The sequence below is a fragment of the Simochromis diagramma genome, unplaced genomic scaffold (assembly GCF_900408965.1).
Source record: "Simochromis diagramma unplaced genomic scaffold, fSimDia1.1 OVJJ01000216.1, whole genome shotgun sequence".
NCBI classification, from domain to species: Eukaryota; Metazoa; Chordata; class Actinopteri; order Cichliformes; family Cichlidae; genus Simochromis; species Simochromis diagramma.
The window spans coordinates 12153838-12173234 of record NW_024386883.1 but is presented as its reverse complement, the minus strand read 5'-3'; the positions used below and the strand labels follow the sequence as shown (position 1 = coordinate 12173234).

The window sequence follows — 19397 nt, the reverse complement described above, 5'->3', positions numbered from 1 at the left end:
TTTGGGCGAGCTTCCTGGCTGAACTCAGAACAGACGCTGGGAGACGGCTGGTTTGTCTAAATGGATCTTGGGAGTGTTTTTTTGGATTTACACTTCAATTTGTATGCTGTTATGTGGATGTCTGAACCTCACAAGAGCGCGATGGAAAAACCAGATGTAAAGACAGTTGAATAAACTGTTCATTTGGTGGGTGAGGCAGTGTGAAAAAGCGGGACTTTCCAGGTTTTCCAGGTTTCAAGTGAGATTTCCAAAAGTAAACATTAAAACAGACTGGATTCCAAACCTGGATCTTTTTACTGGTATGAGCTGTTGGCTAAAAGTATCTTTTTCTATGAACATAAACAACCAGAGTGTAAGACTGAAAGTGGATAAATGAAAATCTGGTCTTTATTGTGATTTTTAAAGGACAAAGTTGGTGTTATGATATATATTTTTTTCCTTATTTGAACAAATCCTAGAAAAATACCAAAGCCATCAGCGGTTTATTACAAAGATTTTCAGACATCTTAGACATGATGGGGTCTGTTAGCATCACAGCTACAAAAAGAGCCTCTTTGACATTCATTTTACTGTTGTTACAATGCCTTAAGCTCCCACTTTCAGAGAGTTTTTTCCACTGTTGGATCTGTGTGATGTCAAAAAGAGGGGACACGCCTAATATGGCAGCTCTGGCTGTGAACACAGAAGCTTTAACTTGAAAGGAGCTAATAACTGTTTCAGAGTTGGGATGAACCTCGGCCTAGTAAGATAGAGAATGGTTAGTTTTAAGAGTTTTAAACTCTGTTTAAAGAATTGTTTGGTAATGGCCTTTAATTTATGCTCTAACTAGCTTCACATATCACGAAGTTCTGGTGATTAATAATATATTCTGACGTAAAAATGAATAGTTTTGTAAGTCGTTTGAAATGGAAGCATCTCTGCTCGGCTCTCCCAATTTGAGTTTTTACATTTTTGCAAAGACAAATCTTGGACGGGGACCCAGCTGTGTGAGGCGAGAGAGTGAAAGGAGGCATGAGGAGGGGAAAGGGAGGGCCTGGTGCTGTTTATATTAGCTGCTTGTTAACCTGACTGTACGGACAGGCTCCAAACAGAACGCAGAGGAAAGAACAAGTTGTACTCTTTTGTCTTTCTTTGGCTCCGGTTCAGCGAACAATCTCCCTCCTCTCCTTCTTTCTAAACAACTCTCCCCTTCCACGCACTTTCCCTCTTTTCAAGCCAGAGTTAAGCAAAGCTGAGTGCAATGTTTTCAGCTCCTCGTGCGTCTGTCATTATTTGTCCTTAAAGCTATAGGTGTCCTTCTTCTTTTTTGATCACCTTTAAAAAACCATGTGCCAAGGGCCAAGGAGGCTGATCACCGGACAGGGAGAGGAAGAGTTGTGGGCAGGAGGGAGACAACAGGGTGATTGTTTTTAGGGGATTCAGGATGGAGAAGAAGAGGGGAGTTTGCTGGTGGTGGGAGGAGGAGGAGGACGAGGAAGTTGCTGGATGGTGGATGCAGAGTAAGGTACGCAGTGGGTACAGACGGGAGATTTAGTCTGAAAAGATTTCTCCGAGCTGCTGTGGAGGATGAAGCGATCACACGGGTAGAGCATCAATCGCTCTTTGGTTCCACCTTCAGTCACCAAGAGATGCTGAACACAAACAGTGTCTCCCCACCCCCCACACACACACACCTAAAAAAAGGCACAAAAATAGAAGCAATGCTTTTCGGATGAGTGCTTCTTGAGGTTTGTTGCAGGCTTTGATCCAAAAAAGCAACGCGGTGCTATCAGATTGCTGCTGCATTTACCATTACATTAAAAAAAGGCAGCAAATCTTCACTGCTGTGAAGCTGAACCTGGGGAATGAATATCTGCCATTTCTGATAAATTAACCAAATAAATTTTTAAGATGCGACTGATTGAGTCTCGAGCTCTGAAGGTTGAGTTTTACTTGAGATCAGTTTCTTCCTCGGCAGCAGCTCCGGTTGTGCGACTAAACCTCCGATCTGTGGAGTGTGTGTCTGGGTTCTGGATGCTGAGACCTTTAAGCCATAACTTTGCTGTAACGGAGAGGAGAGCAAAGCGCCAGTAAAAACAGTAGAAGCAGATAATGAGTCAGCTTTCTAGTCTGATACGTGCCACAGCGGCCAGATAAGCATTATAAAAGGAAAAAAAACAAAACAAACAGCTTGCAAAAGCCTCTTTAAAACACGGAAAATGAAAATGTCTAGTAGTAGTAGTTGAACAGTAATATACATTATTGTAGATGAGTATAAACTCCAGCGGTAGGTAGGTGGGCGGCTTTGTATGGCTGGTGTAGGGCAGCGAAACAAGGACTAGGCATTGATACCAGAAACAGGAAGCACTAAGCAATCTCTATTGTCGTGTGGATACATTTTTAGACAGACCTGCAATTTTCTGCTTTACAGACATTTCAAGACTTCTGATCTAATCCTGCTTTTATTACTGGACTGCTGTCCCTTGTCGCTTGCAGGTATTTATTTCCTAAGCAATACCCAGTCCTGCTTTCACTGATCCCACTACAGCCTCAGACCACTTTCTGGATGAAGGAGCAACCACAGAAGAAGAAACGACATCTTATGAACTGCATCCCGATGCCCTCGTGGTTCCCCAGAACCACCTCAGTGCAATAAATTACTTTAAATTGTAGAAATCCAACTTTTTACCACCCACTAGGAGCAATCATGGAATTCAAAGCCCCGTTTTTAATGTCGTCGTTCACCAGAACTGAACATTGCTGTCATTTCTGGATCACCCTAAACTGCTTTTCTTGCTAATGGAAAGTTGTAAATGTGACCCTTCACCCAGCTGAGGGGGTTCTGAGGAGCCCAGCCCTGCTGGTGCACTGATGTTTTACAACAGAGTCAGTACAGTAAACGGCAGCTGTGCGCAGGCGAGGTTCCAATTACCTGCAAGCAATCGGTCTAGTGGAAAGCATCACTGTGTGTAGGTGTTTCTGACCTGCCATTATGTGCTTGATGCCCGTCAGTTTATTTCCGTGGTGCAGCGTCAGTGCCAACACCTGAGGGAAGAGTTCTGCTCTCAACATACAGCAAGCTGAGGACTGTACAGCTTTTCCGTTGCACATTTTATTGCCTCTCTAAGCGGTGACTTATCATAGAGGAACGTGACCTACCGACACGGATGCGCCCGAGTATGAGGATAAAAACTTTCACACTGCGTCTAATTTTATGGGACACAACCCAAATAGATAGACAGAGAGCGCGAGAAACCCCCTGCACTAGATCTCCTTTCAGTGTGGATATTCGACCTGACAGAGTTGCAAAATTCAAAGATCATCAGAGCACATTCGGGCTGCGAGCCAACACCCACACCGGCGTACCACACAGAGGATAGCAATGCTTTGAAGTTGCATTCTAGCAGATATTGATAAAAAGAACCTGCAAGAGACTCCAGTCTACATTATCTACGAAGCGGAAGGAGAGGGCATTGAAGCCACACTGTAAATATAGAATAATAACCAGTTATGTTTGCTAAGGCTGCACAGTATCAAGGCAAAAAAAAAAGAAGAAGATCAGAAGTACAATTTGCTTTGTTTTTGTGTGGAATCTGACCGTCACCCAGCAGGAAATCTTATATACTGCTAACCAGCTCCACTAATTTAGCCCCAAATGAGTATTTTTCAGTCCTTTTTTTGTCCTTCAGGCACTGTGCAGCCTCAGCCTTTGCTACTACATGTTAAGGCCATACATGTGAGGCCTTGTCTAAAACCACTGTCTACAACGTCAGGCTACTCTGAACATTGAATATTGAAACCAAGATTACATTTTTCTGTCTTAGCAACACATGAATGGTAACGAACACCTGGCCGAGGATTCGGAGGCGACACGTCACCGCGTCCTCGCATCGGAACACGAGCTTTGTTGCTCTTTTTTTGTCGTTACTGTAATGTGTCAGCTGTAATAGCCATCGTAGAAGTCCCAAGTTCTCCGCCTGTCCTCGCAAGACTGTGACGCAACAATGCGAGTGCTTCTACCATGGCTACACCTGAAGGGACGAAGAGGGGACAGAGACGCAGCGCTGTCACCTGACCTGTGATAATACTCTCCTGCTGTTGGGGAGGGGGTGGCGTTTCGCTCTGAGTAAACTCATGCTTCCTGATGCAGTCAGGACCACATATACATAACAAAAACTTTTACATTGTAACCCTGTTATACCAGCTCTGGGGTTTGTGTAAGCGTCTATGTGTGTGTGTGTGTGTGTGTGCATGCGTGTAAGTGTGAGAGAGAGAGCTGTATGTTGTGTGATCAGTTCAGCAGCACTGGCTTTTTTTCTTTTTTTTCCCTTTTTTGGAGGGGGTTAATACATGCGAGTCTGTGTTTAACAACCATCACCGGGCATTTCCTGTGGGAATCCCCCCGTGAATGCAGATCTATCCAGGTTGGGAATTAAAAGCGCCCCCTGGGTTAGAGGAGGTCGAATCACATCTGCTGACCTGGACATCACTGTTCGAGCGGTCTGACAGCTTAACATGTTTGCGTAGATAAGACTGAAATATGCTGCCTTGTAACACAGATCTGTTCTTTGGCATGGTCACTCCAGAAAACCGGGGAGAAGCTGTTCATACAGGAAAACGGAGAAAGTAGAATGGACTTGGGCCTCTGTTTAAATGTGTGTTCATCAGGCCTGGGTCAAGCAGCCCTTAAAATCAAATCTTTAAGTCATCCCAGTTTGGTGAGACCCAAAAGACAGTCCCATCTGTTAGCCGATACTATCTGACCTCAGATCAGATGGGTTAAAGTGGGACTGTTGAACCCAGGGCTGATGGTCGTATGCTGTACTGAGAGAAGGAGCATGCTCAGTAGTAGTCGTGTTGGAGTTCAAACAGTGAAGCTTTCCAAATAAGGAAGTTTCTAGACAAACACACATCACTTCATATATTTATATATATATATATATACTGTATATGATATAAAATGTGTGTGTGTATATATATATATATCTACGTCTTTCGTTGCTTTTCCATAAATTCTTAACCTTTTATTGTTCTTTTTTATAAGTTTTTTTTTAACCCCTGAGAATACCACGGACTGCTTTAAGTACAAAATACAACTCTCTGAGAAAAACAAGAACGGCTCATGTGTTTCGTTTTTAAAAAACAAAAACAAATTTACAATCAAATCAATTCAGGGACTTAAGAGCGCAGGCCTCTGAAGCTGATTATTACACTGTCTACGTCCATCTAGTAGGAACAAGACGTGCCTCAGAGCCATCAGTTGTGAAAGCTTGGCCACGTCAAACAAACGCGGCTGCCACGTTGGTGCCTGACAGTGTTTACGTCTTCATAGAACAAAATAATAAGCTGCATAGGTACACGTGGGTGATCTGACTAATAAAAATGACTAATTTCCTCTAATTTTACATATAGTTTTATGTATATCCACATGCACTGAATGCATTCCAAGTGATCCCGCTTCCACTGGACACATAAATAGCAACATCAGAATGCCAAAACTGAGGATTCCTCCTCTTGTGAACCAAAGCAGAATTTCAGCTGCTCTTGAGGTTGAATTTGTGTCACACGATGTCAGCTGCTGTAGCAAGAATTTACCCATGAACTACACAATGCATGGCCACCCTAACCACTCTGTAACTGTTTATAAAACACGTCTCTCAGGCTTGGCTTACATGAACACAGCTACCCACTCCATATGAAAAAGCAAAACTGTACTGCTGATTAACCAAACCCCAAAATGAATACTATTTGCAGTAATGTGCATGAAATTTTAAATAAGAGGTCTAATTTTCAATGGCAGCAACATTGTGCCCGCAGTGTAACTGGCCAAACTCTGGTTATTGATGGCTCTGGGCTGCAGTGATGTAACTTAAGGGGGCACAGAGCAGCAGGCAGCTCTTTGCACTGAAAGCACGATGTTGCTCTGCGTTGCAAGCTGCTGCATATGCTCTGTTGATAAATGGCAAGTGATGCATTTCCATCCTTTCAGGCACTACACAATTGTTAAGGTGACAAGGAGCCCAATGCCGGCTACGCTCAGTAGCCACTCCAATGGGATTTCCTTTTGGCTTGATTGTTACAAATCCGATTGACAAACGACTGATTGATCTACTCAGCGATTGTTTGGTTGATTTGGAAAGTTGGCGGCGATTGAGGGGGACGCAGGGCCACAGGGCAAGTGAAAGAAAGGCACAGAGTTTGTACGACGATTTTTCTCCAAAGACCCGGGAGTTAAAAGAACGCGGAATTAGGAAGAATTTGAAAGCAGCTGACAAAAAGTCAGACCAAATATTTCAACGACGGCTGCGGTGTGAGCAAAAGGGATCCGCTTATGGTAGTTTGTGTGTGAGTATGTTTGTGTGTGTCTGTGTGTCTGTGTGAAAATCTGAATGAGCACCAGGGTTGGGGTCAATGTGTTCGCTATTCAGAAACTGGCAAAGCTGGAGATTTGTAGATTTTTTTTTGTTGTTGTTGTTTTTTCTTTTATGAACTAAAACGTGAAAATGAATTTGAGAATGAAGGATTCAGTGTACATTTTTCAAACCGAGTCAACGAGGGAGGAAAATTGACCCCAACCCTGAATGAGCATCTATTATACACACAAGTGCTTACATTACAGCTCTTATGACTAGCTATGTTGTGCTTTTCAAGGCTGAATACAAGTTGTCACCCGCTGTACATATTCAGACCAACTCTGGTGTGAAATTGTCTTTTCCACTGAACATATTCAAGAAAACAAGCACTCACTGGATGCAACTCGGGCCACAAAGGCCGAGAATGAAGCATACCCTGAAACCAGCTTGAATAATAATAATAATTATAATAATAATGCCCCAAAGTGTTTGTTCCCAAGTCTGGCAGATACCACAGACATGAGGCCAGAACTGGGTGCTTCGTTCGACGCCCAGAAATGAAATGATTCTGAAATATACAACACAAAAAAAAACAAGAGAAAGAGACTGAAGGTAATGTTTGTTTTCAATCTGCTGAATGCATCACATCTTATGATAAGCTAACAACAAACTGCAGTCCAGTGGAGAAGCTTTTCTGTATGATAGGCAAACGGCTACATTCAAATCCCCTCCGTCCTAAAAAACAGAGCAGGTTAGGAGCTGGGGATTTTCCACTGATGGATGCGATCGGGATTTTGGTTGAACAAAGCGATCCAGCCGTGTTTTTATAGACTGTATGCTGGGCACAGGTGGGAAAAAACAAAAACAAAAAACAATTAGCCAGCGGGATTCTGCTTGGATAACTGCTTGTGTGTATTTGTCTATTGGAAACTCAGTTCTTTAGGAAGCCAGCACGCTTCTTCTCAGCAGGTCCTCGTTCCCGGAGTGCAACTGCGGCAGGCGGAGCTTGCGCCCACCGGTGCGCGTGTCCGAATCGCTCTGCTCGCCGTCAGAGAAGTAGCCATCAGTCTCAGCAGCGTCTAACAGGGATACGTCTTTCCCTGCGAGTGGCAGGTCCATGGACTCGAACCCCGCTACACCTCCGGTGACGCCCCTCCCTCTTGATTTACCCTGGCGGGACAGACGGTGCCGCGGGGTCCCGCCACGAAAGATTGTCCCACCGTCGGGAATTGTGAACCCAAGACCAGAGACCGGTGGGTTTGAGCCCACTGTGAAACCAGATCCAGCCCCTGATACTACACCATTCCCTGCATGGATGCCATCCCAAGGACTGTTATCCTCCGAGATGTGACAGGAATCCATTTTGGAGATGGGCGGCTGTGGCGGTGGGTCCCTGTGAAGGTCAGAGCTCCTGGTCTGGTGGTGATGGAGGGGGTAGTGCACGGTCTTGGAGGAGCCTTTGTTCTTTTCCCCTTTCCGACTCACGTGGCCAGACTTTTCCTCCGCCACGCTCGCCCAGAGCCTCTTTGCGGTGGAGGGGCTGCCGCCAGCGGACGCAGCAGCTGCAGACAGGAGCGTCTGAGGCTGGGCTGGAGCGGTTGGTTGTGCACGAACACGGGGCTTGTTGCTCCCTCTCGGTTTGCGCCCCAACTGGGGTGTTTTCCAGGTGGACTGCATGGAGTTCTCCATCATTAGGTTGAGCAGGCTCTCTTCGCCCTGCAGGAGCTGGATGAAAAGAGGAGAAAGGTAAGAAAGGGCAAAAATTGGTGATGAAAGAGGAAAACGGATGAGGAACAAACAAATCTTTTCATGTTTAAAAGTGAAATAACACAAAATATATAAAAGATATAAGTGAAAAGTTGAGTGATACAACAGTTAATCTGCTCATTTTTGATTTTGTGGTTTGGAATATTTTGGAACAAAAACTCCCCACCCACTCCCACCTACCCACACGTCCAACAGCTCAGCAGTTTAAACTATGAGCTGCCGATGTCACAATTTGTTCCCGAGCAAAAAAGCCCGACTAAATGACAAAGCTGATCTGTTCTGACGGCACTCTACATCGTGATCTTTTATTTCTTCAGGGTGAGATTCTGTTGAATCTCTAACACTTTTTGTTTTTAATAAACAGGGCTGGTATTTATTGATTTTAAACTACACCCCTAATATTAACTTGCGACATGTGGGCTTTGTTTAAATTACATCATTGTTTATTTATGCAGATCTTTGTTTCTGAAAGATATCAGGTTCCTGTTTAATTGGAAAAAATGACTGCGGTTGTGTTTATTGTTCTTTAAGCACATCCAAAAACAGCAGCGCAATCTGGTGAGAGCGCCCTGCCAGCCAGCACACAAACAGCACGTTCCTGGGGGGAGAACATCTTTGCTCTGATTAGCAGATCGATCAATTTACAATAAAAAAACTAACAAGCTAAACTATATAAAACCACATCCAATCTAAAGAATCGATGATCAGGTCTTTGTTCAAAGTCAGATGAACTTTTTCAAGTGTCAAAACTACAAACTGACGCTGTGCTGGCTGACTGGCTCACCGCAGACTCGATGAAATGACTGAAACTTGAGTGAAAAGCACCATCATGCAAACTTTTGGACCATCACAAACAGCTGTAGCAGCTGTTTCATGTTGGTATGATGCTGATGATATTCTATATTTCCGATCAGAAAAACACATTGGTTCCTCGTTTAATACTTTCTGAATTCCCCAACTTGTTTGTGGCTCTCAGCCCTAAAACTACTGGTTCCCACTTAAGTAACAAATCTTTATAAACGGCTTCATAGTGGTGTTTATGTACACATTAATGTCTAAAACTAATTTAGAATCTAATTTCTAAATCTGAATTTATGTTTCAACATCAAAAAGGTGATAAGTTGAGTCATTGTGACCCCTGTCAGTTCGAGGGACCAGTCTAACCAGACCCATGATAGGTGGGGTCTGGTTAGACTGGACCCCGGGATAGGTGGAGAGCTGGCGCCTCTTTGCTGAGCTCACAGAGGCTACTGAGCGGGGACTCCAGCCACATCCAAGACGATGCTGCTGGAATGTGTCCGCTGGATGAGGAATTTATTGGCGAGGCAGCTGCTTACTGCTCAGTTTTTAAAAAAAAATGTATGTAGTCACAAATATGCATGTACACATCTGTTCATTATTTAAAAAGCACAGATTAGCTTCGCCTATGTCCACAGTTGTGGACACAAATGCAACAAAGTTCTGTGGGAAACACTGTGGCCTCTCTCATGTGTTCGGATGGTGATCAAAATATACACAGATTAATTTATGACAGCTTTTTAAATAAATACTTTTCCATTAATACAAGCACCATTCAGGAATAGTACCAGTGCTCGATTCTAGTTGAAACTAACAAAAAGTAATTAAACTGAGCAAATGATTTCTAATATATGTGGAAAAGAAACGCTGGTCGTCCTTGTGGAGTGTTTTAGACTGAATTAATGCATAAAAGTGAACTTCTCTGTGTATGTTTCATTTTCTTGTACACTTTAGCTGTTTTTCCTTCCTCGACTAAGAAGAACGCTTCACTTTTTTACTTATGTAGCTGTTTGTGTCGGCGTGGCCTCTTCACAGGAAAGTCCTTGGCACTCGTTTCGTTCACCGGTGAAGTGGACAGGAATTCGGGTCAAGATGTAACGGTCTACTCACAATGTTGCATTAGCAAACCACTTTTTCTTTTCCAAGTACTGAGCAAGACGTTTGTGTTGTATTCATCTCTTATCATAACATGTAACAGCTGCAGTTCACCTGGTAAAGCAAGCACCCCATTGTATTGAAGGCTTAAGTCCTTACTACAGCAGTCTGACCCATTGCTGCGTTTCATTCTTTCTGTCTCTCTCTCTGCTAACACATCGTCTTCTGTGCCCTCTGCTCCTGAAGCCCTACCTGGTCAGAAAGCAGGCTGCCGCTCTTGTCCCGATGTTGGGCACCCAGAGCCCACTGGCTCAGCATGTCGTCAGCGGTGATCTGAACCGACTGGGCGAGCCAGCTGTCGAACAAAGAGTTGTCCAACGGGAATGACTTTGACAAACCTAAGGAAAGGGGAAGAGGGCATAAGCAGGGAGAGGGGAGGTGCAGGAAGGGAGAGTAAGAGGAAGCAAGAAAAATGGGAGAAAAAATTGGATGAAATTGGTAGAAGTGAATAGAAGGGAAGAGGCAGAAGGGAAGAGGAGGGAGAAAACAAAGCAGACGGGTGAGGAGTGTTGCATATTTTTCATGAATAAGAAAATAAAGGTAAAAGATCGAAAGCCTCCTTTCAATCTGATGTGTTTTAGATTATTGTAATGTTACATATATATCCAAAGGCAGCACGAGCTTCAGGGCAGGAATGGATGGATGGACATTTTTCTTCAGGATTTTCTGGTACAGAGGAGAATTCATGGCTCCATCGATTACAGCAACTGTGATGCTCCTGAAGCAGCAAATCACACTACCACAGCACCACCATGTTTGACTGCTGGTATGATGTTGGACACAAATCTTCGGAAAAGTTCAACTTTTGTCTTGTCAGTCCACAGAATATTTCCCCCTAAAGCTTTGGGGATCATGAAAATGTTTTTCTGGTAAATGTGAAACGAGCGTAGTCTCCTCCTTACTGTTGAATCATCAGTCTGTCAGGCACGTTGATTCAACAGGTCTGGCAGTAATGAAGCCTGGGTGTGGCTAGTGAAATTAAACTCGGACAAAATGTATTTAACAATGTAGTTAATCACAGTTAAATCATCAAGGAGGGGCATTAACGACTTCCTCACACAGGGCCAGGTAGGTTAGACTGGTGGGTTTTTCCGTTTCTCTAAACGAAATCAAATAATAATTTCAAGCCTGCATTTTGTATTTGTCTAATATTCAAACTAAGGAATCAGGAAGGAGGCAAATAATTTTTCTCAGCACTGTATATGTGTAAGTAGAGCAAACACAACAATGGTCTGGATTTGGAGCAAAATTACCAATGAAGGCTTTTGCTTTGTGTTTTAAAGTTTGCATCCAAAATTCGTGAATATCAAAGACAAAGCACTTAAATTAGATGACAACGTCCAAGTAAAAATAGAGTTGATGTCTCCTCGCCAAAAAAAAGAAAAAAAAAAGGATGCGTTTAATGACTTCTCCAACACTGGTGTGTGTACAGGACTATCTCAGCCTGGATTATGTGCAGTGTGATTGTGTTCAGTATCTGTGTGTGTGTGAGTCTGCAGACAATGCTCCCTCCTTTTAAGTGTTTGCATGTGTGTCTGTATAATTAGGAGATTTTCATGGCTCCTTTTCTATCATTGTGGGCTGTGAGAAGTGCTGCCAAAGCGCCGCATGTCTGTCTGCAGCATTTTAGGATTTCTTCCTCTAATATAAAAGCACAGACAAACTCGTTTTAACAATGTACCCACACTTTCACTTGTCAAATATTTAATTTAAGTGGAGAAAGATGGATGGTGGACATGGCGCAATGTTAACAGTTAAAAAGATGATAAAAACAAACCCAACACGAAGAACAAGCAAGTGTCAGAAATCCTCACTCATTATATTTTGGAAAACAGAAAGAATCTAACATTTTATAGTTGTGTCAAAATATACAGTGATTATAATTATGTGGTATTTAGTCCACTAAGTGTAAAGTAGTGTTCAAGTGATGGTAATTGCTCAAACACTGCATCATAAAGTGGCCCAAAAGAAAACAGGCAGACAAACACGAGGAAACAAGGCAACTCATCGCAACCATGGATTTCACATAAAGGATAGACATCGCCTTTTGACTAGACTTCAGTATCAGTGAGAATCCAGACGTGAGCGGATTTTTCATCTGCAGTCATAAACCGTTTGGGGGCAACACACAGACACCGATACGCAAATCAGGATTTATTAACAAACTAATAAAATACTAGAAATTCAATCACTAAAACCAAGCGCAAACATCTTGGACAGGCTGTACCTCACAGCAATAATATTTATTATTTGCCACATAATTCCATTGAAATTCATCAACAGGCACAGACGGCACAATCAAAGCAGAGAGGTCCAATTCAGCAATTCAAATTAGTTTAGGTGAAACCTAGTACACAGACTTGCTAAAGGCGCCTATGTCAGGACGCTTACCACCACCCAGATGGATGAGCAGAATTAAAAACCCACCCCCTGGTGAGCTCTTACAAAGGGGAAAACGATCCATGGAGGTCAAAACATTTTATTCTTTAGCTGTAAACACGATTACTGTAAAACTGAACGTGGGAGTCCACGGGGACCACCGGAGTCCACCTGTTCTCCTTTTTAAATGACCAACCTCTGATATTATCTAGTAGTGAATGTTTAAAAACTCATATATTGCATGAGGCATTCAGTGACACCAATATGACTGCAATCATAACCTATGATACAGTCTGTAGTTGTCTTAATCAGGTACAGGTTTGGGTGTATATACAGTATCATAATAGAGCTCACTTCCACTGTGAGTTGAATGAAGCGCAAATGTTATTGCAAAAAAAATCTAAGTATGACCTCTCAGGGACTCTGTAGGCATCAAGTGAATAAAAATAATCAAGTTTATTGATCTAATTTAGTCCAACCAAGAGCACTGGGAGATAGTCATACTGTCTTCTGGGACCAAATGCATCTAAATAATCGATAGCAGCCATATACACATCATCAGGAATGCAGAGAATGAAGACAAAACTTTGCAGAAACTGAAATGTACTCATAAATGTGGATATTTTTGTGATCTGAGCATCTTTCTCTCTTTTATTTTTGCAACCTCCTTGTAAATCATCACTGCTTATAATGATCTGGCAAGCAGGACAGCAGGAGGTGCTGTTAGGGTGCCTTTAACACAAGCTATCTAACACACACACACACACACAGACACGCACACACTGAGCTGGTAGTTTCCATGACGCAGCATGTCTCTGCAGGAATTGAGAGAGCTCAGAGGGAGGGAATAGGTGATGGAGGGAGGGGGAAAAAGACAGTGAAGAAGTGTGAAGAAGACAGGGAGGGTTGATGGAGCAGAAGGGAAATGAGCAGAGTTCAGAGAGAGGAAATCAGGAGACCAACATAAACATGCCACCCTGTTACTATGTCCAGTTCGGTCAGGTACAACATCCATGTACAACATGATTTGTTTAGATGTGATTATTTAACACAAATCCATTCTATTGCATAATAGACAGAAATCTGGTGTATTTTATATGCCTTATGACATCTTACAGACTTATCTGGGAACAATTTTTCATGTCTAACTTATAGCCTGCTGTTGGGTCTGAGTTCTGCCTGTAGTATCATAGGGTTAGGGTTAGTAGTATCATCTTACGGTGGCAGTTGTGGCATGTATAAAAAAAAACTGATTATGCAATGTCTTTGTTTTTTCAAGACATGTTTTCCACATTTATCCAGGTTTTTCCTCAGCATCTCTCATTTAAGCACAATCTGCCCAGGTACAATAACAGCCACAGTTTATTACCTTATTTTATTTAGTATTTTCCTGTTGTTGCTTTGCATGTGATAAAGAAAAAATGTTAATAAATGTCTGCGAATCAAACCCCCAGTTAAAAATGTTTGCCGATGCTAGAGATCTTCCTTTCGTTTCCTATGCATTCATATGTTTTGGATCATCATGCTAACATCAGGAAAGGGAACCTTTAGATATAAACACAAGTATAAATAAACATAAAGTATTGTTTTATTTTCTGTTTAAGGAGACAGGGAAGATAAAGTCCTCAAACAGATTTCCATGAGAAACCTACTAATGGCAACACTTTGTCATTTAAACCAAATTGCAACACTGTTTCTACCTTTTTCTTTTTTTGGTACAGTCAAGTAATTAGCTGATGCTGCAGTAAAGCTAATGACAAGGAAATATTTCTTTTCCTGGTACTTTTGCAAGCTAATGCTAAAGAAAAAATGGTGTTGGAGTTAATAAACACTAGGCTGTCTTATGGCACACAGAACAACAAGAATTGCCAGCTAGTGCTAGCTAATGCAATGCAGGGTAAGGGACACACCAGCAGCAGGATAGGGCGAAGACCAGAGCCAGTACATAAGAAAGAGAGCGAAAAGATGCTCCTGTAACTAATATGCTCGTCATTTATGTGCAGCACTTTGTGTCATGTATAACGTTGCAAACACATAGTGTTGGGTTAGTTTGCTAAACTTAGCAATGCTAGGAGTAGTTTTTCCGTGCAAATGTCCACAACTTGGTACAAAATGTGATTACAAATGGCTTCAGTTGCTAGGTTACATTCCAGTTAGTTCAGGCTGCCTGAAATAGCTTGCTTCTGGCATAAGACAGGGTTTTTATTGATGTTTCAGGCTCTGTTGCCACTGATGTTTATATATTTTGGTTGTCTTTGTATTTTGTGTATTCTAGTTTATGCAACTGTGTTGACCGTACTGATGTCTTTCTTTCAGACTTTAAAAATCAGAAATACATTTTCCTAATTAAGGAATGAAGTCAAATAAAGGGACACAATAATGGGAACTAGAATAAAATCTTTTGTTGTTGCCTACCATTTCTTCTTTTTTCACTCTGTGCTACCAATTTGTCCAAAAGCAAATTCATCTCACACATTACTGTTGGCCTCATTATCTTTGTGACCAAAAGGCATTCTTGTTTCGTTAGAGCTGTCGTCAGAAGGCACAAACCAATTACTGGATAGTTTTAAGATAACCTATTTGTTTCTCTCTCTGCTGTAAAATCTTCGCTCTCAAATTTCAAAGTAAAGAGAAACACAAGAGATTCTCAGAGATGTTAACCTTGCTTTTATGATCCACTATTTAATAAACTGTTATTTAATAAACAGAGAGCACGTTTTTAATATTTTTAGCAATGTGGTTTAGTTTATTTTTATTCAAGGTTTTGTTAAATCTAAAAGCCTTTTAAAGCTCTTTTAAAGTCACTGTAACTAAGGCAGTGCAGACCAATGTTCTCATCTGGTCTTATTACAGGTATTTGATATCTAAAGGCATCGACTTTATTCACATCTGAAAAAATGACATTTAAAAAAGTAAAGAAGAGACGGGAGAAACACCCTTCAATGATTTTGTGAGTGTTCATGTTTTGCAACTTGTCCACCAGAGGGCGCTATGAAACTTCCCTGTAAGCAACACAGGGTTTTCGAGGCCACGATCAGATAATCTGAGCAGAATCAAGTAAACAACTAAATAAATTCCCACACGTAACGAGGACATTTATTTATTTTTATTTTCAGTGTCTGAAAGAAAAACTTAAACTGTCCCAGTATTGGATTTTTCAATCACCAAATATTGATATCGGTCTTAAAAAATCAGATATTAGTTTGGCTCTACTATTTGTGTACTATTTTATAAATCATAAAATCTAACTGGAATCAAACATGCAACTTTGAATTATAAACAATGTTGGATGTTCACATTAAACGTGAAAAACTACTTAGCGCTTGAATTCTGATTTTTTTTTCTACTCTTGGCTCTGTATGATGTCAGCGAGTGCGGACATCCTTAATGCGATCAATTCAGACGCGTAGCTCTGAAGTCCATCCCACCTGCCGTTCGAAGCTTTTGTTGACGAGGGGCAGCCTATCAGAAGAAAGTTGGCTTACAGGGTGGGGGAACAGAGCTGGCTCAAGACGGAGAATGAACTGAGCACAATACAGGATAAATACGGTTGATTGGGAACTTCATAGCTACTCTAATGGAGCCCATGATTTTAAAAAAAAAAGGAAGCTGAGAATGAACGTCCCCTTTTAAGATGAAATTCCTCAGCACCCGTGGGGAACATTAGAAACAACTCAAAGCAATTTTCCTTTTTCTAATCATCACTAGCCTCTGGGCCTGACTAATAAACAGTGCGGATAGGGGACAGCACATCTGAGAAGGAGTTATGATACACGTCTGTCATCTTGATCCCAGAACAGAGAGAGAGGAAGACAAAGCCCTGAGAGTCAGGACCAGACCCGACAGAGAACAGATGGCCGGACACACAAACACACACACACACATACGCACACACAGAGACAGTGAGATATGAACACATACGACACGCATAGACAAACACAGAGACGACACACTGAGAATGATATATAGAGCGGGTTGACAGAAGAAGGCGCACATAGACACACAAATGCAGACAAATGTTACAGTTGCAAACAACAGAAGCACACCATATATACAGAAGGACTTGTTTATCGTGGAAAGACGATTCGAGCTATGATTTCCCAGCAAGTATTCAACATCAAGTTGCAGTCCTTATCCCTCAGCAGTCGGGTGGAAAAACCGAGAAAGGCAGGAGAGAAGATAAACAGAAAGAGGGAGTTTCATAACAACAGAGCCAGGGAGAGAGAGAGAGGGGAGATTCAGTATAAAAAATAACTGTAACAGATGAGTGGGGGAAAAGGAGAGATAAACAAAAAAGGATGGAGATAATCTCAGAAAAGGAAGCAAATAAGCACAGCCAAACTGCTCTTGTGCCCCGTGTTATTATCTGCCTGTTTATTGATCACATTCACTTCGACTGCCGGCTCTGCGATGCTCAGCTCTGGTTAAATAAGGAAATGAGAGACAGTCCTGCGTCACTGCTGATAGTCACTGTGTGTGTGGGTGAAAAACATCTCTGCCAGATTAGATACTGGACTGTGAGGTGCAAATACACATGATCATGGACATGCTGGACCCACTGTAGTTTTTACACTGCATATGCCTAAAAATTGTGTGATCAGATTAATAACTGATGCTCATGACGGTAAAATTACCCCATACGTGCAAAGTTCACCTCGCGTTTCACGTGAAAAAAATCGAAGAATTCAGTAACTAATCCACAACATATTTATTTTAGCCACCTGCGGTTAGTTGGTCAGGTTGTAAATGAACAGAGATACAAGGCATTTAGCAACCGCCTGACAACCACCCATTCATGAGGGAAAAATGTGTCTTCACTCACCGGTTGGACTAAAAAACTGAAAAGTAATCAGCTGAGCAAAAAAACAGGATTAAAATGTGATGTGAAAACTAAGCCGTGCACCATCCTACGTTGGACTACACAAACCACAGGTATGTAGTTTTGTCATATTTTATATTTGTATCCCTGAAGTCAAAAATTTAATTAAACAATTAATAATCAGTCAAATATAACCAAAAACTCAACACGACTCTGTATTTTCTCGTGATTAAATTACTGCTGAGTAAAATACCTCTAAGCAGTGGTATGCCTTGTGAAAGTATGGAGCAGCTCCATGTAATTTACACTAATAACATTTAATTAAAAAATGCTTTAATGGTTCCCCTTAGTTATTCTTTTTTAATTGCTGATAAAGCTCAAGAAAGATCAAATTTTATATTTCTAATATAAAATGATGGTTGTGCTGTTTTAAAGTATCTGTGGAGAAACTGACTCCAGTTTTCTGAGTATATATGTAGCCTCGTAATGGACTTGGACGGCTGGACTCCGCCCCTAAGCATAAGTGAGCCAATGACAGTCCTCAATGACAATGCCATTTTTAAAACTGGGCTTTGGGATCGGTAAAACCCCCCAAAAAACAAGCTATGTATGATACGACGCAGATGAATTGTAATATAGTCAAAATCATTTTGGTGATTTTAAAATCACAAAAGGCTTCTCGGATTTAAATCAGTAATGACCAAATATACCTTCAAACCAACCGACATCCTACTGTAAGTTGAAGTCAGTCCGCCATAAACCTTTAACAGTGCAGTTCAAAATATGCAAACAGCTCTACCAGTGGAAATCGGTCCTACCAATCAATCAGATACCAATATGAAGACAACGGGAGAGGGTCTGTGGCTCTGCTTCTCTCAGCTTTATGGAGCCTTTTACTGAGTGATGACTGCATCGCTTCATTTCACTCTTGTTGCTCTTACAGTGGTGTTTTCAGCTGCAGCAGGTACCTCTCTTCTTTGAAAAAGCTCTTAAAACCCACAGTGCACTACCCGCTCAGCACCAAATGGCAGACAGACACAGCTGGCACCTCACTGGTCAACACAGTACAGCGTATTGCAGTCGGTAGGCAATGGATCAAAATCTTCCCAAACCTTTGGTTTTGTGCTCCACTGGGGCATAAAGCACAAAACCTAAAGGACAAAACTAAATCTTCATGAGGGTGAAGAAAAATCATATCACCGTTATGAAGAATTTATAAAACTCAAATGTAACTAAATTAAAAAAATCTCCCCAACAATGTTAACAAGAGCACTTCAAGACTGCATATCTCTGCTACACGCCATCCATAAACTTAGTCTCAAAAGTGTATCTGAAGGTAGATCAGTTTGTGATATTCTCTTGAGAGCAGTGTATTCCTATTGTTTTGTACTGTATGTATTTGGGAGGATAGCATGCAAAGGATTAAAAATTGCCCAAACTTGCATCGGAAAAGAATCCTGACTAACTTTTTTGGCGGTAGAAACATTTCGTCACTCATCCAAGCGACTTCTGCAATCTCCAATGATTCAGAATTATTCAGCTGAGTCTGAGGAAGTTACTTGGATGAGTGATGAAATGTTTCTCCCACTGAAAACGCCACCTCCAGATAACAGAAACAACTTTCCAGTATTTCTGAGCGTGCATCAAGACAGAAGTTTGTGCATCAACTTCACAAGTTAATGACTTCTTAGTTGGGCCAAGCCACGCGTCTAATATCTATCGTTAAGTTTTTCCAGTAATGTTGCTAACAGACACAAACTGAACCGATCACATGACCTCCCTTGGCAGTGGCACAGGGTGCAGTGCAGCACTCGGATAGCAGGTTTAATCCTAGGGTGTGTAAAGGTTTTAATAATTAAATAACTCTACAGTAGAAAGCTGTATGTCGTCACCCAGAGTGAAGGCTAAACTGCAGCAATAGCACACAGTGTTCGCTCTGATCAGGTGGTAACTACTAGGATCAGTCAACTCACCTTTCAAAGGCCTGCATTTGCTTGGATATGAATTAGTTCTCTGCTGTTGAGAGAGTGTAGTAAAAAACGGCACGACGAAGCATGCAAATGTGAAATTTTAAGGTTGCAGTTTTCGTCATTACTCCAATTTTACTGGCTTTAGAGTAAAAAATCTGTTTTGTCTGTAACATAAGC

At 41.7% G+C, this 19397-nt stretch overlaps 1 protein-coding gene across 2 annotated transcripts in view; it reads right to left on the bottom strand.

Moving 5' to 3' along the window:
* Window positions 1-463: 463 nt before the first annotated feature.
* jade2 (jade family PHD finger 2) overlaps window positions 464-19397 on the bottom strand; it is a 219926-nt gene continuing 200992 nt past the window's right edge. For both annotated transcript variants that reach the window (XM_040032293.1, XM_040032292.1), the window contains 2 exons: window positions 10245-10390; window positions 464-8057 (listed from right to left, as the gene is read on the bottom strand). In XM_040032293.1, the coding sequence (XP_039888227.1) occupies window positions 7272-8057; window positions 10245-10390 (932 nt within the window). In that variant the 3' untranslated portion in view covers window positions 464-7271. The remainder of the gene's footprint in view (window positions 8058-10244; window positions 10391-19397) is intronic.